The sequence below is a fragment of the Pocillopora verrucosa genome, chromosome 1 (genome assembly GCF_036669915.1).
Source record: "Pocillopora verrucosa isolate sample1 chromosome 1, ASM3666991v2, whole genome shotgun sequence".
Taxonomy (NCBI): domain Eukaryota; kingdom Metazoa; phylum Cnidaria; class Anthozoa; order Scleractinia; family Pocilloporidae; genus Pocillopora; species Pocillopora verrucosa.
The window spans coordinates 3,955,746-3,978,741 of NC_089312.1; the positions used below are offsets into that span (position 1 = coordinate 3,955,746).

Sequence of the window (22,996 nt, forward strand, 5' to 3'; positions counted from 1 at the left end):
GCCATACGGTCACAATTTTAGTCGTTGATTGAAGACAAAAAGGGAGTTTTGAGCGAGGAAATAGAAGTATAAGCTAACTGTAGATTTCGAAATTGATTTTTTGAAGAAATACGAAGGCAAAACATTGCATAGCAACAAGTCTCACTTAAACTTTCCTATTGTTATTGTTTATTAGATTCGAACCATTTGTCCAACCATCTGTTTCGTTTCACTTTTCAGAACTGTTCAGTGTGTCGTTAAACGCAAAGACAAAGCTGCGAGGCTTGATAGAAATCATCTCATCCGCTTATGAATACGAGAGACTTCCTATCAGGCACCACGAGGACACCACTTTGAAACAGGTGAGAGAGACCTGGAGCCCACCCTCCTGAGAATTCCAACTTGAATGTTTAAATTTTACGATAGTGATCGAGGTCACTGCACGGGGGTGTGGTGATCAAACGATGAAATGGGTACCGACCTACAAACGGACGGTCAGAAAAACTTGACGTGATACATTCAAATGTAGCGATACTCCTAGTCACTTCGTGGTACAGAAATTGAATTTACCCAAATTTGAAATCCTTTGAATTTTCAAAGGATAGCGGTAAAAATGGAACCTGCTGATCAAAATGATTAAAACAAACCCATGCTTTACCTGATTCTGAAGAAAGCCATGTGGATTATTTGGTTTATGATAATGATCAGTGAGGAATAAGGATTAGTATAATAAATTTAACCCTTTAGACCCTAACATCAGTATGCATATTCTTCATACATTTCGTGAGGTGCCGACAAGGAGAATTTTTTTAACAATCACCACCCAATTTAAAGGGGGTAAGTTTCTAACTAAACTGTGGTGCTGCGTCGGTGGGAGAGTATAGCAGGTAATTTAGTGTTAACAACTGAGTTGAAAACGTAAATTGGCCACGGTAAAGGGTAAAAAAAGCTGACGTTTCCAGCGTTAGCCCTTCGTCAGAGCTGGAAACGTCAGCTTTTTTACCCTTTACCGTGGCCAATTTACGTTTTCAACTTAGTTGATACGACTCAATTTAGTTGGTGATCATTTCTTTAATTCTCATGACCTTAATGTGCGATTTAGGGTTAATATTTTAAGGAGAAGTTATATGCTAGTCACTCTTTAGGCGGGTCAAACGGCCAAGCTGTGGCTGCAGTGTGGGTTAGTCTAGAAGGCAAACCTGGCATTGTGGTGAAGTCGCTGTTCTCTTTCTGTTTTAGCTTATGAATCGAGTGCCCCACAAAGTCGCAAATCCCAAGTATAACGATCCTCACGTCAAGACAAACCTGCTCATCCAAGCTCATATGTCCCGGATGCAACTGTCGGCTGAGATGCAGTCAGACACAGAGACCATCCTTGGCAAGGTATGAAGGAGAGTGGTAGAATAATAGAGTGGTAGAGTGAAGGAAGGCTGGCTAGTGAAAGAACCAGCCTAGCGAACGAACGAGTAAACAGGACGATTTACGCGTGAGCTAGCGAAAGATTGGAGGGAACGATCAGGCTTATGAACGAGTCAACAAGAAAACAGTGGTTTTCGCTGTCGATCGAAGACGGGTAAATGAAAGGGTGACTGAACTAGCGAGTTTGCGAGCTCTTGTAGTAGAAGCAAACGGTCTGACGAAAAAGCGGGAGGGCGAGTGAAAGATGAAACTAACTACCGAGCGAATGATCAAATGGAAATAGGAAAGAAAAGAAGAGGTACTAGATCAACGAAACAAACTAAGAAAGAGAGAAAAAAAACAGTTGGAACCAGCAAGGACTTAAAGAGGTGTAGATATGTGGAGCAAGCGGGTTTCTTTTCCAAGGTTTTTTCAATGCTGAGGATCATATCTAGTGGATATTTTTTGGATTGCACTGCAACTATCTTTCCCTTTTTTTTCAAGGCCATGCGTCTTGTTCAAGCCTGTGTAGATGTGTTGAGCAGCAACGGATGGCTGTCACCTGCGCTGGCCGCCATGGAGCTTGCCCAAATGGTAAGTGGGCGCATGCGCACTCTCAAAAGAGAGAGGGGAAGGATTTTGAAGGTCTTGAGAGCTCTTTTCGCTTGATTGTTGTTGAATGAAAAACCAAAGTAATTACTACGCCTTATTAGAACAAACTAAAATGTCACAAGGAGCCAATGAAAGCTCACCATGAAAACGAGCAAAAATGAATGGAGCGCGGGAAAACGTGGATGACCAAGTTGCGAATGGTTTTAGTTTCGCATCCGATTGGTTTTTGAGTATTTGATTGATTGTGGTAAAACCAAAACCAAAGTAATCTCAACGGCCAATCAAATGAAAAGAAAATACCTTTTTGGAGGCAATGGGAAGTCAGAGTGATAACAACCAAACTGCCTAAAGCGCGGGAAAACGCGGGCGACCAAGTCGTGTATGGTTTTATTTTTGCATCTGATTGGTTGAGAGCGGAGTGCGAAATTCTTTGGTCATATCACAGTGCGAAGTGCTGCAAAACCAATGTAATCAAGGAATATTTTCGACACCCAAATAAAGATTGGTTTGAAGGGTGGATTGAGAGTTCAAAACCAATCACCAAGCGAAGTAAGGCGAGCTAATGCAATTTTGGAATACCGTGGTGCAGAAATTTTTGTTTGTAGTAGTATTCACAGTTCACATTCTCATTTTCTCTATGTAGGTTACTCAGGCCATGTGGAGCAAAGATTCTTACCTGAAGCAAATTCCTCATTTCAGCTCGGAGATAATCAAACGATGCGTTGATAAGGTACTTTAAAGGCAATTCACATTAGGGTTTACGCCCATTTGCTCAAGGATGCATTGTAATACTTACAGAGTATAACATTCTCTTATCACGAAGTGGCCTTGAATTGACTTGTTAAATACGAGAAACACTGTGATATTTAAAGCACAATAAAATAAATTTTCATGCGGTTTACATGGCTGTGGTCTAGCAGCGCTCGCCCTGGCGCCTAATTTTTGCTCATGGGCGACTAAGGAATTTTAGTTTTTCCATGAAAAGTATATGCTGGGCACCCTGGATTTCACAGTTTCAGAGCTCTGGGCTCCTTTCAATATTTCTGAAAGCACAACCTTGGTATATTTCAGGGAGTGGAATCAGTGTTTGACATCATGGATTTGGAAGACGACGAAAGAAACAAACTTTTGAAACTTGATGACAGCCAGATGCAGGTAAGAAACTGCTATGTTTAGTTAAACTTAACATGTGTTGCTACGTCTCTGTCTGTCGGTCTTCTGGTCAGTCGGTCGTTCGTTTTGTTCGTCTGTCGGTCGGTCTGTCTGTCTGTCTGAGTCTGTCTTGTCTGAGTCTGTCTGTCTGCCTCTCTTTCCCAACTGTTCTACCTTTCTTTCATTGCAGGATGTTGCCAGATTTTGTAACCGATATCCAAACATTGAATTGTCCTTTGAGGTACAGGATAAGGACGATATCTCTGCGTAAGTTCAAACTGCATCCTCCACTATTTCGCTGTTTCTACTAGAGTTTTGAATATCGTTATTATGTGTGTTAGTCAAGAAGTCTGTTGCACCGAGTATGTGAATTATTGTGTAGATGACAATGATAGCGCGCTTTATTGCAATTGTGGTTCCCTGGACTAAACATGATATTCCTTGGTTCCTTATTTGAAGGGGCTCTCCTGTGAATGTTGTGGTGGACCTTGATCGTGAGGATGAGCAGCCAGGACCGGTGATAGCACCGTTCTTTCCGGGAAAGAGAGAAGAGGGCTGGTGGTTAGTTATCGGGGACACCAAGAACAATGGGTAAGAAGACGGCACTTTTAGATTCAGATTTTAATCACAAAGCAAACCAAGATGAATTAGAGATATTTATTATATATTTCATATGGTTTTCGCACTCAAATTGGTCGATAGGTGTGTTAAGAAAATCGTTTGTAAACTCAGTCGTTAAGTCTTAGACTTAAACACTTGTTCTGTATTTTTTTAAAATATTCTGTAAAAGCTATAGGTCTCTTGTCGATAGTTTTACAAACCACCAGAGGCTTCTCAGATTTGGATGATTTTCTCAAATTCTCCCTTCTTCCGGTGTTGAGATGAGGCTATGTGACAAAGATCCTCTAGTGCTTAACAGCGATACCAGCCAGCCTTCAGATCGTCACCAAGTTATTATGCCGACGCATGTACTTTAAGCCGTTTAGAAGTTTGAGAAGTTTATTAATTATTTTTGTTAATATTTTAAAAGAGTTACTTTGTAGCTCATTGTTACCGTATCGGAGCGCAAAATCAGAAATCTATTCCTTGGGGGAATTATGTTGTTGTTGCAAGTCCACGAGCAGATAAACGACATTTTACTCTATTCGAAGACTGAGCCAAAACTTGCCACCATCTTTTTTTTAATATCAATACATACCTTATTTCACTGATCTCACCCCATAGGGGCTTTTCAGGAACAATAAAGTACAATAAAAAAATTATATAAAGGAATATTAATAGCGAAGAGAATGTTTTTTTTCAGCCTAGGTAGATAAAAACCTATTTAACAGAAAAGCCGTAAGTTGTCACTTCTATTTTTTTTTTCAGTAGTAAGAAAGTTTACATATGACAAAAAAAAAATCGCGAATCGTAACGAAGCTCTTTTGAAACGTTTCTTTTTCTTTCAGATTAATTTCGATCAAGCGTCTTACGCTTCAACAGAAGGCCAAGGTTAAACTGGACTTTGTGGCTCCGAGTTCGCCTGGGAACTACTCTTATACTCTGTTTTTTATGTGTGACACATACATGGGGTGTGATCAAGAATATCCGTTCAAGATTAACGTCGGAGAAGCCGCCAGTGGAGACGAGGAAAGCGTCGACAGCGAAGCTGATGATTAAGATATTGTTTGATACAAAAACTGAACAAATTCTGTCATCGTTATCGCGTGACTGCAACGGAACACTTAAGTCAGGCAATCCCGTCTTTCAGATTGTGGCGGCAGATACCTACTCCCAATGTACATAATAGTTGAGCGACTACGGTTTAAAAGAAACCTTAGCAAGTGTTTTTTTTTCTTTTTTTTAACAGTAAGTCTTTCTTGAAAACCTCAGTATGCAATAAATTAAAGCGATGTGGAAATAGTTCGAAAGAAGTTAAACGATTCTTGGAGAGTTATTTTAAACTTCTTTCTCCATAAGTGCCATTAAATATTGTAGGACATTGTAAACTTGTTCGAAAATGAATAGAGCTCGTGTAAAAGACATTTTTCATTAATTAGACTGACTGTGTATACAAACGTACCCATAAATGAAATACCGGATGTCTTATTAATGCAACCCTGCATTTGGATCAGCCTTAAACATAACGTAAAGCACTGAAAAGATTTCCTTTTAAGATATATTTGTGATCGCTTTACGCATTAGTACTTTTCAATGTAAAACCCCCAAGGGTAGACTGTTAGGTAAAACTTGTACAGTTTCTCTTGCAATCCTTGTTGGCAAGTCATTTACATAAGTAAGTTTTGTTCACCTCCTTTATACTGGCACTATTAACATTGTCATCTATTAAATGTTCGTCATACAAGATCTTGCTGGATCTTGGAGACATGTTTGAGGCTTGACAATGTTGCCTTGGTCTCTGGTAAACTTATTTTCCGATTGTGGAATTTGTCCGGCGTATAAAAGGGAAAAATATCGCAATTTTATAATCAGTTTAAGCTGATAAGTTGAGCTCTTTCGAGAGTAACAAAAGCCCTTACTTCAGTAAATGACGAATACGATCAGTCGCCAACAGCTGAGCTTTTCAACATTCACTTCGACAATTTAATTTTACCTGAAGGGACCTTTAATAAGCAGTCTGACAAGTGTTTCAGTTGCCCGTCGACAGGGCAAAATATTCTATTTTTAGAAATTAATAACTTTTCCAAAATCATTACATTACATCTCTCGAAGTGTTTTAACGTAGATGTCTTGGAGAGATAACAACCAAAACTGCATTATGTTCGCCTTTTTTAAAGATTGCTTTCTTGGTCTATTTTGGGGCTCAAATTTAATATGAGAATTACCTTCGAAAGCGGACGTAAACTATCTTCCTCTATTTATCTTTAAAAGTCTTAGACGACGATGTTATTTTTGAGACTTCCGTGCGGCGAAGCACATAGACACGCACAAAAAATGTCGACTTTTCCGATGATAAAATCTTAAGTAACTGACTGAGGATCAAGACATCATTTCAATGACTTTCCAAACCAAACGCGAAGTATATCTTTCATTCTTTTTTTCTCCCCTGATATTGTTCGCCGATAATTAGCTAGGTTAGTTTTTGTGCCTTGCCATACTTTGACGTTACGATTAAATGCCTAACTTTTCCAGCCGTTTAGGAAAAACGAAAGGTTTCGCACTTTAAAAGACAAAAAAAGTCCACCATGAATGCAGCATTTTATAATTACTCTCTTTAAATCTCAGTGACGTTATCCTCAACTTTAATACAGAGATTACAGTGCCTGTCATGAATAGCTAAAGGTATTTAAATTTCTTTCATTTAAAGATAATATTTCTTCCGAGGCCTTTATAAAGTACATCACGGGGCAGTGATTTTTCGCCCAGTAAAGTGCATTCACGTAGGTGTCAAACTGCGCCACTAACTTGAAAGCTTTTCAAATGACTATGTTTAACAGCTTCATATTTCTACTTTGTCGAGAATGTCAGACTCTTACCCGCCAGTCTTAAAACCTCCCTTGGCCGCTGCAATGTTTGCTTCATCGGCAAAGAAAAAATTCTGTCAAATGCGTGAAGGCTGTTATCTGAATGAAGGTTCTTTTAAATCGGAAATGGAATTTATTTCGAAATGACCTTTCTATTGTTTTGTCAGTACTTTGGCTTTTATTCAATGACAACCGACGTAAGTTGTTAAATTTACATATGAAGTTGAGGTAGTAGCGTATTTTTTTTTAGCATTTAATCTGAAATCAGTTCCGTAATATCTTCTCGTAACTTTGTGTAGGTGCGGTCAATTATCTCTTTCTATACTATGGTAGGGTTTTTTTTCTCGACAGAAGAAACCAAAGTTTTGAGATTTATTTTGTCAGCCGAAAGTAACAAGCATCAAAAGGCGTTCGAAATTACTTCAGTGATAGCGTGTGAAATCACTGCTTCAACATATGTGCATATTAAACACCGTAACTAAAGTTTTCTCGGCAAGTTTTTGAATTGTGCCTTGGGAGGAAACTTTGTCTTTATTATAAAACTCGACCCAAGAAGGAAACTGCAAAAGTTTCCTTTTTTTTCACGAAGAAGAGGTAAGTCCTAGATTTATTTTTCCATTCTGAATAAGCTTTCTCTTCTTTCACTGAAATATTTTCCGTTAAGATAACCTTTTCTTTCATTTATTTGTAATGTTATGTTTCATGTTTGGCTATGCTAAATGAGAAATAGGGATTCAGAAATGTGATGGAAAAATTGGAACATCATGAAAAAAAAGACACGAAAACCAGGCGTAAAGGAAACAAGGCTGGGCTGGGTTCTCACCAAAATTTTGTTGCAAAAAAATGCAATTGAGACAAATTTCCAAATATTTATTTTCCGTCTGCAGATTTCAAAGAAACCGGACTACTTGGGGAGTAACAAAGTAAACAGAGTGTTGCATGTTAATTATGAAAATTGTCGGTTGGCTGAAATGAAACATATCCAATCGTGATTTCGCAATTTCAGGTTTTTTCATGAATTAGTCCTAATTCATTCGATTTTTTTGTTAAAACTGTCGGTGGTTTCACTCTAAAATCTAACGAGGAGATCAAACTGAAATTGATTGAGAGGTCGACAGAAGCGCTTGAAGATAAAGAAACTAAAAGACATGAGAGTTTAAAGTTTTAGGTATCAGTTTAAATCAGAATCGGAGATACATCTTTGACAAAAATTTACAGCTGAATGACCGAAACAGAATGCAAGAAATCCGTAAGAACAGTCCGACAGCTTTAAATTCAGTTCATGTTTTTCAATTAAACACTTTCTCCGTGCACAACAACAACAGTCGACTTCAAGTAGATTATGAAGAATTCTGCCCAAGTATTAGCTTAATCTTTGAAGAAACTTGATTCACGAAGGAGTCGATGTAAGTTTAGTCAGGAAATATACTGACATCTACTGAGTGAATTTGATTATGGAGAGAAGGGTAAAAGATCTGAAAATTGGAGATATCAACTCGACTTTCCTACTGATTGAATTTTCCAGCATAAGAAATCTAATGCACAACATCATTACGAAGCGTAATTATATGCCGAATGTTTATTTTAAAGCTAAACTGATGCTCGCCACAAAGGACGTCTGATTAGTCCAACAAAAATTGGTTCCAAAGATAAAATATTTAATTTCCTCGAAGGATGAATTCCGAGCCAGTTCATAACACTTGGCTTTATTCCACTAGGGCCGCTCAAAAAATAATTCATTTTAAATCGTATCCACGCTTTTGAGGAAAAAGTATATGAAATACTCCCCATTTCCATCTGCCATAATGTTTACATTTAATTTGGAGAACATAAAAGGCTTATTTGACTTAAAAAGATTTCAACCTTGCTTCAAGCAATCAGCACCAACTTATTGAAACATTTGCAATTAAATCCGGTCAATTTATCACTTGGCAGAACTCAATATTTACCATCATCAATCACTTTTATAAAAGCTATCAACAGTTTAGGATTCAAAGCTATTGTTACTCTTCAAAGCCTCTACGAAAAAGAAACATTTAAAGCTCCTTTTCTCTTTAGGAAATCAGTATTTTAAAAAAAAATTTACTGTCGATAACAGCGGGGGCATTGCAAAACCGTGTTTCAGAGGTTGTCGCCATGTTTCGACAGGCAGATGTAATACTTAGTTGTTCATTAACACGATCGATCGCCCTTGAACCGCGCAAAGAGCAGGTAACGAGAGTATTGTCTGGTGAAACTAAGTTATCTTCACATTTTTCAAACTTTCTATGAGATATGGCACCTCCCAGGGCACTCCCACGAAATACCCCTAACAGAAATTATTCATGTTTGCCTTTTCCGTTTTCATAATTCAACCGATGACAAAAATTACTCCATCTCTCAGCTACTACGCGCGCTGTGATTGGTTACGTAAGCGAGTTGTATTTACCCGGCGGCTTGCAATCTATACAAAATTGACCTTGTCGCCGAAATCTCGCGTTTCTTTGCCAATTGTTCTTAATCATTTGCTTCCTGTTAATTGTTCTAAAGAGTGCTAACAAATGAACCGCGATTTCGAATCGAGCCGTTCTTCTTTTAAAGTGCGTTAGTCATTTTATAGCCATTCCGTTGGAATAGCAATCGTTTCCAAAAATCTTCATGTACACAGGAGATATCAGAACATCTTACAAACCTCATCTTCTCGGTCTGTAAGGTAAGCTATAGAGCCTTGCCATTTCGTCTTCGATTTTTGACACTCCATCCATCACCGCGATATCATAGAAGGAGGTTTGCCATATTTTTAGGTTCTATTCTTTTCTATTACTTTTCCCGATAGCTTTTAAAGAGATTGATAACGTGCATTATTAGGCCGATGAAACATTTCTATGGGCAACTCCCATGACACTCCCACGAAATGCCCCCTACCGAAATTATTTGTTAGCTTTTACGTTTTCAAAACTCAAATAATGCCAAAAGTAACTTTGATCTTTCTGCTACTACGCGCGCTGTGATTGGTTAATATGGTGGGTGGTATTCTTCCGGTGGCTCGCAAAAGATACAAAGTTGACATTATCGCCGAAATCTCGCATTTAAGCGCAATGCTTTCCAATTGCTTGTTTCTCTGAATTGTATTAAAAAGTGTTAGCAGATGAACAACGATTTAGGATTGATCTGCTCTCCTTTCGAAGTGTTTCATGAAGCCATCTCGTTTGAACAAAATCGTTTGCTAAAATCTTCATATACACAGGAGATATTTCATAAAAAAATCAAGCTAACCTCGTCTTCTCATTCATTAAGGTAAACTATAGATAGTGGCCATTTCCCTTACGACTTCCGGTACAGTCTGGTTCATTGTGATATCTTAGAAGGAGGATGTTTTTTTTTTATTTTAGCCAGTAGCTTTTAAGAAACTTTTGTGCGCACCGCAAACACTTAGATGTTTATCGACGTGAAATGGAAACGGGTAGATTTAAACCACTGTAACAAATTTTTAAAGGCGTAAGGTTGTAGGCATTGTGAGTATCGCCTGAAATTGGAATTTTTTTTTCTCATTTTTTCATCACTCTGCATTGAAAATGTTGTTTTATCCAATTAGACACCTCCTCTGACACTCCCACGAAATGCCCCTTATTGAATTTTCTTTTGATTCAACCAATAACAGAGATGAGTTTAATCTCCCCGCTGCGACGTGGACTGTGATTGGCTAATTTGGCGGGTTATCTTCTCCAGCGCTTCCCGAAATAAGCTATGTTGCCAAATTCTCTCGTTTTATCGCCAATTGTTCATAATCATTTGCTTCCTTTTAATTGTTTTTAAGGGTGCTAATGAATGAATAACAATTGACTCTTTCTCCTTTCGAAGTGCGTCAGTCATTTAAAGCCATTCCATTTGAATAGAAATCGTTTTTCAAAATATTTACCCGCGAACAGAGAAAATACAACACAAGAAAACCTTGCCAAGCACTTCGTCTTATTCATTAGGGTAAGTTAAAGATATCTTTACTATTTCCCCTATGAGTTCTTGCACACTCTTGTACGTCAATATTTTAGAAGGAGATTCTCCATTCTTCTAAGGAAGTTATTTCTTTGCCGATAGCTTTTAAGAGATTGTTGCGCGCATCGGCGGGCAGATGAAATACTTCGATAGTTATCAACGCAAAATTATAACAAGAAAGTTCAAACCACCGTAACTAAGTTTAAAAAGCTGTTGAACAAGTGATCATGCCAGTACCGCTCTCTAGTTACAAAAAGGTTCTTCCTCATTCCTCATAAACTTTCTTGTGTGCACCTCCCGCGGCACTCCCACGAAATGCCTCTTGCTGATTTTATTCATTTTGGCTTTCACATTTTCAACCAACTACAGCAATTGTGATTGGTTAATTTAACGCACTATTTTCTCCCGCACGACCTACAAACACTTCTAAGTTGACTTAATTCCCAAAATCTTACGTATTTTTTTTATCGCTCATCGTTCTTAAATCGTTCGTTTTAATTTGAGTGTATTCTGAGGTGCAAACGAATGATCAACGATTTCGAAATGACTTGTTTTTGTGATGAGGTTCGTTACTCCTATGAAGTTGTTCCGATCGTAACAAATTATGATATTTAACGACATTGCATCGAAAGTGATGTTAATTACGTAAGCTTTTCGAAACTCGCTACGCTACAGGAACAAATTTGCCGGAACCAGCTGATTCTTCATCAACCTTGACAAAAATAAGATGTTACGTAACTGGAGGCTGTTGCATTTCATGAAGTATCAACAGACAGATATCGTTATTTACTCGATTGTATCGAAAGCTGTTAGGAAGCGCTTTCAAGCGATACTTTCGCCGATTTCTAACAACGATGTACTTTCATTCTTATCTGAAATTACAGACCACCTAGAAGCGCCACCTACACCTGCCGCTTAACTATGGAAGATGAAAGTGCTTGGGTAATTAAAAAAGATTGCTCCGGAGTTGACACAGATTCGGTCAAAAGCTTCTGCTTCGACAGTGACTCTGTGGCTCTACGAATAGCAAGAATGCTTCCTTATGCTCTTATTATTTTGGGATCTACGGTTGGAAATATTCTGGTCGCGTTTGTTGTCTTCAGAAGTCGCCCCATGCGAAAGGCGATAAACTTCTTTATCGTGAACATGGCTATGAGCGATTTATTGATCACACTGGTGTACATGCCGAGAGTGATTGGCATTCTATTAAGAGGTTACGAATGGCTTTCCGAAGGCATAGCTGGGTTAGTGTTTTGTAAACTGGTGTACTTCATTCATGAGACAGCTGTCAGTGTGACAATATTTTCTGCAATCTGTATCAGCGGTGAACGTTTCCTAGCTGTTGTACGTCCATTGAAGACTTTGGCCAACGGCACTAAAGCGGCGCGCTACTTAATCGCTCTTACATGGATGATATCCTCGCTTCTTAGGATTCCAATCTTGATCGCAAACAAAATTGGTGAACACTGTGGCAAAGTATACTGCAGCCTCTCTCTGGATGAAGTGTTTTGGCCAGGTTCCTCAGTATTATACCACAAATTCAACTTGATTGGCATGTATGCCACGCCCATGGGAGTCATGATCGCTCTGTATTCAGCAACGATCTTTTCTTTAAAGAGAAGAAGTCGTCCTGGAAATAGAGTTACAACCGAGAACACACAAGCTACGGAGATGAACAGAAAAGTGTCCCGAATGGTGCTCGTAGTTACAACTGCTTTCATTCTTTGCTGGATTTTATACTTTATTATTGCCGTTTTGATGTCGTATGACGTGAAAGTCTCATGCAATATTCTGTATCTTAGACTTCTTTTCGCCCACTCCAACTGCGCGCTGACGCCTGTGCTTTATGCGCTGTTTAGTGAAAATTATCAGCGGGAGTTTAGGAACGTGTTTTGGGCATGTCTTTGCCTGCGGCGCCCAAGGCGACGAGCAAGAACTAGCGAACGTTTGGGAATCAACGAGAGGGCATGGACTGTAGAAACAATGACGGAATGTCAACTATAAATTTCTCAGTTGCTATCAACTCATTTAAAAAACAACTAGTATACAAATGATCAGGTGTTATTTATGAAAACTGGTGCAAATTAAAGTGGGTTCCTTTTTCGGTGAAGAAGTCCGAGAACAAGTAATAAATATGAAATAAATCAATGTGTAATTTGTAATTGACCGTCTTTACTTTGCTATGTGATTGTTCGACATAAAACTCGCCCTAATTTCTTAACTAATCAGACTCTCAGTTTGATTGTTTTTTGGCACAAAACAGGATCAAGCCCTCAGTGATATCCACTTTTTTACCGTATAACAGATCGGCGAAAACTATCATGATGTGACTAAATTGTTTGTGGTTATTATAAACTTGTCCATTTTGCTAATATTTGATTTTTACTCGGGCTTTCCAAAGGAAACGCCCAAGTTGAAATTCCAGGCCCTTTTTTTTTTTTCCTCGTTTATATTTCATCTGAGAACTACTTTGTAGATGCTTTCTAAAACTGACAATTTGTCCATTATGAGCCAATCTCATTTTGTGACCTTCTCCTTATTTTCCGTTCTGACCCGATCAAATCAAAAGTGCAACCTCGATTCCCGATCTTTCATTGTGTCCAATTATGTTTCACTTTGCCATTGAAAGAGAGAATTATCGCTCGTGGATCATATACGTTACGTCGAAGGCGGAGAGTGATCACACGTTTTATTACAGTTTCATTTGATCATTATTTATCACCTGTTTTGTTTATTTATTTATGTATTGTTTTTGTAGGAGGGGGGAGGGGTCCCCGGAGTATTCGGTTTTGTCACGATAAAATTTATCTGACCCCCCCACTCCCCCCCCTCATTGGAAGTTAAATGGAAGTCCATTTTCTGTAGTCTCCCCCCTTTAAACTCTGTTGGCGACGACTGATCCCCTCAGTCCCCCCCTGAAAACTTTGTGACCCTCGTAAAATCCTGCACCCTTCTCCCCCCACCCTCCCCGGCTATAAATAATGACCATTCCCTAAATTGAAGAAAGGAGAGATGATTTGTTATATTCAAACTTCCGCCGATCACAACAAACACTTAACGAGCGCCACGCACCCCACATACGCCGTCGCTCTTGTTCGTTTCCCCCCTCCAGCAGCTTGGAAAATGCGCTCGTAGGCCGGAAAGCGCTCTATGCGTTAAGAGCTCCTTCGTTTTTCTCTGGCTTATCTGCATTTAGGTAGGGTCAAAAATTAAACGAAATAGGGTTTGTCACATGAATGATAACCATTCATCTCGACATGAGATGTGCAAGATCGCAGAGAGCTGTTGTCTTTCAAGGAACTTTTCCCTCGCAATGAGCTTCCTCTGGTTGATCTAAGCGAGGTCCGCTCGCTATAAATCGATCTCTCCCAGACCATTTCCTGTCTCCGAATACCCGGGACAATATAGAAACAAGAAAACGCAAGGATTTTCTTAAAAGCTGAACGGAAATCCTTGTTCATACAGGCATAGATGATTGGGTTTAACACGCTGTTGACATAATGCAACCACTTAGCTGCCAGAACCGCCTCTTCAGGGATTGGTGAGCAGCTTTTGCACAAAGCATACACGAGGTTTAAGACGAAGAATGGGCCCCAACAAATGACGAAAGCGCCAATAACTGCTCCAACTGTTTTGGCCGCTTTGAGTTCTTTGGAGAGAAGAAATCTCTTTGGGCTGCCATGGACTGTTAGAATTATCTTTTTGATCTGATGATGCGCGGCTCTGTAGATTTGCATGTAACATATGAGCATAATGACCAGAGGAATAAAGAAACAAGAAACACTGACGGCAATTTCATAGGAAGGTGGGGGAACGGACCAAAGGATGATTTTTAATACCGCCATGAAGATGGAAAACGACCATATACCAAAAATGGCAATGACAGCCTTGCGGGTTGTCATTCTGTCGTGGTAAGTGAGTGGTGAGGTAATGCATACATAACGTTCCAAGCTTATGAAACAAAGATGGAGAATTGATGCAACACCACAAAGTATGTCGACACAGCTCCAAACCTATGACAAAGTGACGAAAAAAAAAAATCAGTTATGTAAAGGTTGCAAATACTGAATCAATATCAGTATCTAAGCACTTACCCCTCCCCTAATCCAACATTGACCCCCTATCGTCATCAAATCATATTCCAGGTTTGAAAACATTACTGTAACCACAAGCGGCCCAAGCTCTAGCTGTGAGATAATCATCTTGCACAATAACAGTCATGGCGGAATTATAAGAGTTTGTCTGAATAAAAATACCTCATCTTACTTCCACAGCGTATCGCTTGTTATCTGACCACTTTCTTTGATAAAAAGAACCGTTTTAGCGAGTTGTCCATTTCGAGGTTTTCAACGGGCTTTTCTTACGTAAGTTGAAAACCTCGAAATGGACAGCTCGCTAAAATGGGTTCTTTTCATCAAAGTAAACGGTCGGATAACAATTGATACGCTGTGGAAGTAAGGTTAGTTATTTTCATTGAGAATTTGACGTATTGTTTTATTCCTTAGAGCGGTCGTAAATATTCTCATACAAACTCTTATAAATTCTGTTTTTGTGCAAGATAATCATCTCACAGCTGGAGCTTGGGCCGCCTGTGCTGTAACTCGTCAAAAGTGAGGGGGGGGAGAGCATTTTTAAAGACATCGCTATAATCATTTTAAGGCCTTGTCTTCATAGCTGCAAAAAAAAAAAAAACAAAAAAAAACTCGACAAAAAAATTTCGTTCGGGAACTGATAAGGCGAGCATTAAAAAATTGGAAAAGCTACATGTTACTATTAAAGAATAAGAAAAGAAAAATAAAATAGTCAAACTTACCTGTTCAACCCATATATCAAACTTCCATTCTGGTCCTGTGATGATGTACGCGCCCCAGACGGGCATCGAAATCCCTGCCACCAAAATGTCTGCCACAGCAAGTGACACGATGAAATAATTGGTCATATTGCGAAGGTTTTGAAACACACGAAAGGCAATAACGACCAGAACATTTCCAAACAGCGCCAATAAGATGATAATAATGAGAAATGTGATGGAAATGAGAATTGTTTCCCGGTCGAATTTCTCCTCAACGTTGGTTTCATTGTTATTCAGCTTTGGAGTGGGGCTTGTCATAGCCAGCTGAAAAATTGAAACACAGCACGTGGAAGCTTTAGGACCGCTTATTATTTATCTCTTGGAGGAGACGAGGGCAGCAGAGGATTTTGGGGAAATCAGATGGTATTAAGGGGGAGAGGATTCATAACAACATAATAAACTTTTAAACTATAAACTTCACCATAACCTTATGGTGACCCAACCAAAAGCCTCTGGCTGGATAAATTTGAAAAAGGCGTTTTCGTACTGAATGGAAAACAACAGTTTTGTGTCGACTTTGGAGGGCGATTTAGTGAAATGCATTTGTCCACATTTCGTGGCGTTGATTCAAAAACACAACAACATCGGCGGTTGAAACGCTCGAGTGCATTTTCGTGCGTGTGCTTTACATATAATAATGTTCTAATTGTCCTACCAATGGGAGAAAGAAGAAAAGGAAGAAAAAAATAAAGAAATAAAGGAACAAGAAAATCAGTGTTTTTGAAAAGCTGCCCTTTTGGCACACATCTGGTCGAGGGTAGCGTCAAAGGTCGGCCTTACCCTAGATATAAAGTCCCGCAGCTTAGTGTTGTAAGAGCCTCTGTGCTCATAACACAGTTCGCGTTCCAGGGGCCCGTTTCTCTGAGGTCACGGTAACTAAATGGACCCGGAGCTTTATTTTGAAATAAAAATGTTAGGAATAGAGAAGCCAGTTCTGATATCCCAACCAGTTTATTATATATTTTTTAGTTGATAGTTCTATCATGTAATATTAATTTTTTTTTAAACCCCCATCTTGGGTGAAACAGCCTTAATTACGGTTAATTTACCGGGACCTTCGAGAAACAGGCCTCAGCTAACATGAATACACATAACAGATATTCCATATACAGGAAATACCGTTTTTCTTAATCACCCGTCTCGAACTACTTCCCACAAGGGTAACTGATTAATAATGATTGTAACGCAATTTCCGATTTATGAAAGGCACATGACTTGTTGGTCGTCTGTACAACAACACGGTTAATTATACGATTTCAAAAGACTGACAGGAATGAAGAGTCCTATCGGATTTAATACCGGAGTAAAGATTGAAAAGAGGTATTTTATCTATTTCTTAAAAGCAGTTTTTTGTAAAGATTTCTTCTTGCATTTGATTCAAATCGTAAATTGAAAATCGCTTTCGACGTATCATCATGCGCGTTCAGCTTTTTTGCACAGTGACACGAAAATGCCGATTTTCAAATCTTTGTAGGTTTTATCCTCAGTCCGACGTTGGCGAGGGATTTCCCGGCTTTTTAAACACTATAAGTTTAAAAAATAAAAAAAAAAAAAAAGCCAGGGATACACACGACGTGTACCTCTGCAGGATAAAGTCTCAGTTTAGTGGGCTGTGTTTGTGGTCAGTATAAATAAAGAACATTTGTCTGTAAGAGACACAAATGGTACTAATAATGGCACATATGGCATTATAATGCAGACGAACACAATCTCGATGTTAAAATTGAAAGCTATTTACACGATAATAGAATTGGTCTGAAAGATTTTGTGTGGCGAATGTTGGAAATAACTACATTTGAAAAGAATCGATCATGCAGCGAAGATCAGGAACCTTTGTTGGATAAGACCAGAGGTCAAATATTTGATTAACTAAGATCAAACGCGGGTTGGAGAAGGGGCGAAGTAAATCTTTAGAAATACGCCAACTAATCCTTGATTTTAAAAACTCGAGTTTCTTCCTCAGAATTGAAGCTACTCATGTAAGCTTTTCGCAAGTAAAATGATTTGGTATTTCCACAATTCTGTCTCAATCTGAGCTCGGAAAACATGAATTTAGCTGGAAACTGTGCTGGCTTCTGTGTTGATCGATCAGAGACATTAACAAAAAGAGAACTGAACCTGATTAATTTTGCATCTCAGTGTTAATATTTAAACGAAAAGTGGATTTCTCGATGTCACGACCTCAATATAATTAAGTGAAATCGATGACTCTTGGTGAGTTTTTTCTCAAATTTGTCTGTCTTGTGAGACATGGATTGGAAGTAAAGAAAAACGACCTTATAAACATTAAAAAGAAAAGTGAAAGTGACAATGGAAGGTGAAGAAATGATAAGAAAACTTTCCATATCCATATGAGAACCGAAGAAAATAAACATAACTTTTTGTTTGGCAGCAATATTGAAGCGGAATTTGAAAAGATTCCCAATATTTCTTTTATTGTATTTTTAATAGCAATAGGCAATATAAATATATATAAGTGCGCTCGGCTCATTTTATTGCGTCGATAAGTTTCATTGCAGGGAGATAAAAAGAAACCGACCCGGCCTGTATTGAATTATTGTTGGAAACAAAATTTATGCGGACAACTGAGATTGTAAAAACTGTCAACATCATAGAAAAGCTCCTGAATCGGAAAGTTAGAGTTTAGAGTATTTCGCGAATGGATTTCTCTTCTTTGAAGCGACAGATACCGGTAAATTGGAAAAAAAACGTGCTCTGAAAGCTTACCACAACACAACAGCTGTCCTTCCAAGCTGACAGAATACGGATCACACTCTTTGACAAGCGTCGAAAAGTAACGAAGGTAAGTAGGTGTTCATTACCTTCATAAAATGAAAATGAATTTTCTTGTAATCTCGATTATCCGGCTCGTCCGTAGAACAAGTGTCTTATTTCCTCCTTGGCTAGGAATGATAACTAAACGATGTCTAATGCTGTAGGGTCCCAAGAATCACAGTAAGTGCTTTATATAGTGTAAGAACCTTGCATTGGGCGTAATTTCCACCAATCAGAGCACAGTATTTGTCATCATGGTCTGCAAGTGATAAGGCTCGCAAATACACTTTTTTGAGAACTGCAATTTATCCAAAATACTACGAAAATAGTGACAGTGTTTCTCAACTGATTTCTTAAGTCATGTCTAAGGTTGTTAGACACAATTGGGTGAAGAATTATTTCAATCCGAGAAAGATTCCGCATCTTAATTAAATTATTAAAATTTGGGTTGTAACTCAGCAGTTATCCGGAAACTGGAGAAATCTATTTAAAATAAAGATTCCATTTATGTTGGAGAACACTAACGAAATAATCATGACTTATTTTTGAGATTGCATTGTTAGGGAGCATTGCTATTCTTAGCATGTAAAATGATCAAGTTCCTAATGTTGTTTTCTGCGCCAATTTAAGTTAAACGACGTAAGATGCTTTTAACAACCTTCATAAATGATCTATTGTCATGTTCGTATTTAATTATTAAGCGCACAAAACAATTTTCAAAGTAAACTATTGGCTTATTCCTTAATTTTGCCAAAGCTTTCTAAATCGACATCGCTTTTATGAAGTGGCGAAGGAAAACCCCTGAACTTGATAAACTGCTCCTTAAGTAGTGGTTGCGAGTTATTTCTTGAAAGTCGCTTGAACATAAGCTTTCTAAATGCAAAATTTTTGATGTGGAAATTCTGTTATCTTTAAGTTTCCTATAATGGTTAAAAGCTGTAAATGTGCTCTCATTCTGAAGCGCTGCCCCGTTTTATTTTCATGTCTGGTGCTAAATTAACTAAGGCCATTCGATATAAATTTTTCTGATATCATTTTTATAGAAGCTTACTGCACTCATTCAAAAAGCTTTAAAATGTAGAAATTAATTTAAGTTAATGTTGCGAATTCATAAATTTTTATAATTTTTATTCACTGCTGGAAACTTCTTATGACACACTAACACGAAAAGAGTGGCAAGGCCCCTTTGTGGAGTTTGACTACCTTTTTTGTCGTTTTTTCTATTGCTTTACGATATTTTTCTGTCGTCTTGTTTATGCTGATTTACTCTCTTTTTTCACGGAAGAACTTTATTTCCGCACAGTATGACACGATGTTCTCTGGGAGTCACCTGCTGAGTGATTAGTCAACTTTTTAGGTTTAAGACCGATGCCTAGATCTGCCTATTTTTGAAAAGTTTAGAGAAGATTCGTCAGACATTTTTGTGCGTAGAAATTTTTCATAGATTGATTCTCATGATACATGAAGATTAGAACACGAGAAGTCCCTGCTTTTCGGCGAATTCTGCGCGGGTAAAAAAAGTCACGCGCGGTGCGCTAACATAACTTATTAAATTTGCTTTTGTCATATGTAGGATACACGCAAACTTTCAATTTTAACCCGTGTTCGGTTCTGGGCTAGTGGAAAGAAACGAAAATGGATGCATAGCGACTTGTAAAACTTGCTCTCAAACTGTTTTCGCTTTGATTGAAAGAAAAACGTGACCAATCTGTGCGTTTTATCATGCAATAAAGATTAAATTATTTAATTCAGGGAAGATCGTTTTCTCACCACTCCTAATCGTCTTAGGCTCGCGTGACAATCTCCTTATGCGTGATTACCTGCGTTTAACGCAAACCATAAAGGACGTAGGCAAGAAATATTCGATAATCGGGTTGTTCAAAAAGGAACCCGTTTAACATTTAAGAGTCATTTGTATCTACAAATGTCTGAGCAAAACTAAATTTCAGGGTTTTACGATTGCCTCGATTCTCTACTCTAGCCTTAAGACTCGATGAAATTACGTGTTTTTTAGCGAAGCATGTATGGACACTCGCCATTTTGTTTAGCAATGAGATGTTCCCTTCAAAATTTTGAGATTTCACTGGTTCAATTTTGTCAAAGCGCTTATGAATTTTATCATTTTTTTAAACGAATATGATGTCTCATTTAAGGGCATATGTGCCTTCATTGATATTTCCCAAACCAAAAGTTATTTCTTTGAAAGTTCCTCTTTACCTGTGGTTAAGCCCAGTGTGAGCTAAAACGAAATAAAATTAAGTCTAAAGCTTTAACAATTTTGGGTTCATCTTTCTTGCTCTTGAAAGCCAAATACAGGCGATTGTGTTCATTTTGCTTTAAATTGTTGAATAAAGCTGTAAAGTTTGCAAAAACCTTTACCTCATGTGGTAAACTTTATACTGAATGCATGAGTAATATTTCCACGGAAAGCCACAGAGTATCTTAGGAATAATTTTTTTCTTCGTATCCAATCCTTAAGTATGAAATTATGATAAAACAAACCAACTATCTTTACATTTGCTTGATAAATTTCCATAAATTATTACCATATGTGCTTGTTGGCTGAGAAAAGCTTGATAACATAAAGCTGTACCAGACAACGTGCGTTCATTTTATTGCTTTCGTGACATTCTACCTTCAATACCTGACGGCCTCAGGGTACAATCTTCATTTAAAAAACTGCGAGTTTTTCCTTTCTGATGAAATAAGATACATAATCATCGACATCATCCGTAATATTTCGAAATACTGCCACACGCAGGTTTTATTTTGCAGATATCTAGACGTTAAGGCTATATTTATAGTGTTTTCATATGTAAACACATTTCTTTAATTTTCCTGTTTGATTTTACGCTTAAAATGGGAGAAAAGTAACATGAAAAATAAAAAAAACCGAGCCGTCTATCAAAAAGAACTTCTGCGAAGAGCAAAACCTTTGACAAAAGGCGTTTTCAATTCATCGTGACATACATGTTTTTCTTCTCTTAAAAATCGATATTTGTAAAAATCATTCACAATCAAAATAAGACGAATGTCAGCAATAAATACATTTGTTTTCATCCGTTCTTATAGGAAGTCAAATTTTTTCCTAGTTCAGGAGCATTCGTAACTTGAATTGAAATTATAGTTTAAGACTCAATTTTTAAAATTTTCGCCTACTTTACCTCCTCCAAAACATCTTTAGACTAAAAAGGTTTTTCTGGCTTTGTCAGCAATACGAAACCTTCCTTTTTACAGATGTTAGAGACCAAATTTTAAAAGGTTTTTTCACGGCAACCTGAATGCGACGTTTTCAAAATACATTTTAATAATCCGCTTTTTGTTAATTTCGTTTCGTATGTAGTCAACAATTTCACCACAAGAGGAATATTCCCGAAAAAGGTGGCAGATACACCTGTCAGTAACTACGGAATTTATTTTCACCCACAATGAGGAAGTTAGTGCACGGTTGAAACATTTCCAAGGTTTTTGAGCGTCCGGTTTTCCAGGCTATTTCACTAGTGTTGCTTTGGAAAAATCGCAAAATGTCTATCAAAACATCACGTTTTGAAAGTTATGCTAACAAGTATATAAGTGATCCATCCTTCCTCATTGTATTTTGAAAAAAACCGTAGCCTGCTCAAAAAAGGATAGTCTCCAAAACGGAAATACGGATAGTATCCTGAAAGACTGCGCTAATTGGGGGAAATTGTATTCGTTGGCTTTACGTTTACACATGTTTTAATTTTATGATACATTGGTTGGGAAATACTGAAATGCGTCATTTAGCAGGAAAAAGAGAAAACAATATAAAAAACATTGTTTACGAGGATGGACTCCAAAAAAACTGAAGATGGAACAATAACTGTACTTTCGGCACGCGTTTTTTTGATTTTGTTTTAGAGTTAGGTGAAAACTTATCTTTGGGATGGTCAAACACAAATATGAAATGACTCTTATAGAATTCAACAAGTATTTGTTGACGTATTAGTAAAGTTTTATGCCGCACAAAGAGCCGCGAACAAAACATTATTTTGCCACATACTGCATATGTTAAAAAAATCTACTTTTAATACGAGTGAGTGTAATAAAGCGTCAAGATAATTCAAGTTATCTTAAAAATCATTCAATATGTGTTTTTGCCTCCAGAAACTTTTTAGGTGTAAAATACTGGAAACTTAAAAAAAAGTAATGATAACATATCTTTAAACGCCCAGAAACATTGAATGAAAAAGCTAAATAGCTAGACAAAATGGCTTACTTAAAGAAATTCAAACACGCATTGAGTATATATCAATTTTCCGCACGTGAGATCGTCCGGTGAAGTGTCTTAAAATGATTACGGCTTCTTTGTGCAGTCCAAAGATAAAAGCCTGAGATGCGTACGGTATTTTTACTTACTTTTGTACTCTCGATTTTGGTCATCAAAGATACTTTGTAGCCGATAACAATTCAATAATTGACTCATGCGGTCTGTTTCGTTAGGCCCAAGACAATCGTCTATTTTTTGCGACGAGAAGGAATTAATTTTGAATTCAAAAGGACGGGTCGACAAACTTGAAATCTCAAACTGAATTTCCTTTGCGACAGAATAGGATGCTTTGGTGGGGTTTTTTCTATTGTCAGTCCATTATTTAGGCATTGGTGAGGTAAATTTTTTTGGTCACAGAATTTCAGCGATCAGATCAAAGAAACTTTTGTTTAAATCCTCATTGCTATTAGTGATAGTCTTTGGTTGAGATCTGAACGCAGCGACTTGCCTCTACCCCCTCAAACCGCTTAGGTTTAAGGTTTGCGTATAAAACAGACAAGT

The 22,996-nt window shown here is 37.9% G+C and overlaps 3 protein-coding genes across 6 annotated transcripts in view; 2 read left to right on the plus strand and 1 right to left on the minus strand.

Moving 5' to 3' along the window:
• LOC131800158 (U5 small nuclear ribonucleoprotein 200 kDa helicase) overlaps positions 1 to 5,612 on the plus strand; it is a 30,715-nt gene extending 25,103 nt beyond the window's left edge. Inside the window, exons 39-46 of the mRNA XM_059117840.2 lie at positions 220 to 341; positions 1,219 to 1,362; positions 1,882 to 1,971; positions 2,633 to 2,719; positions 3,061 to 3,144; positions 3,332 to 3,408; positions 3,601 to 3,732; positions 4,590 to 5,612. Of these exons, the coding sequence (XP_058973823.2) occupies positions 220 to 341; positions 1,219 to 1,362; positions 1,882 to 1,971; positions 2,633 to 2,719; positions 3,061 to 3,144; positions 3,332 to 3,408; positions 3,601 to 3,732; positions 4,590 to 4,800 (947 nt within the window). The 3' untranslated portion in view covers positions 4,801 to 5,612. The remainder of the gene's footprint in view (positions 1 to 219; positions 342 to 1,218; positions 1,363 to 1,881; positions 1,972 to 2,632; positions 2,720 to 3,060; positions 3,145 to 3,331; positions 3,409 to 3,600; positions 3,733 to 4,589) is intronic.
• Positions 5,613 to 6,973: 1,361 nt separating this feature from the next.
• On the plus strand, positions 6,974 to 12,581 carry LOC131800154 (QRFP-like peptide receptor). Its single transcript, XM_059117830.2, has 2 exons — positions 6,974 to 7,199; positions 11,462 to 12,581. The coding sequence occupies exon 2, from the start codon at positions 11,499 to 11,501 to the stop codon at positions 12,579 to 12,581; it is 1,083 nt and encodes a 360-aa protein (XP_058973813.1). The 5' UTR covers positions 6,974 to 7,199; positions 11,462 to 11,498.
• Positions 12,582 to 13,564: 983 nt separating this feature from the next.
• LOC131800153 (beta-1 adrenergic receptor-like) overlaps positions 13,565 to 22,996 on the minus strand; it is a 25,601-nt gene continuing 16,169 nt past the window's right edge. The window contains exons 1-3 of one of the 4 annotated variants that reach the window (XM_066169237.1): positions 20,584 to 20,642; positions 15,391 to 15,693; positions 13,565 to 14,590 (exon numbers count right to left, since the gene is read on the minus strand). In XM_066169237.1, coding sequence (XP_066025334.1) covers positions 13,787 to 14,590; positions 15,391 to 15,687 — 1,101 coding nt within the window. In that variant the 5' untranslated portion in view covers positions 15,688 to 15,693; positions 20,584 to 20,642 and the 3' untranslated portion in view covers positions 13,565 to 13,786. Of the gene's footprint in view, positions 14,591 to 15,390; positions 15,694 to 18,156; positions 18,378 to 20,583; positions 20,643 to 22,996 lie in introns of those variants that run through there. The other 3 variants (XM_066169225.1, XM_059117828.2, XM_059117829.2) reach the window with 3 other exon arrangements.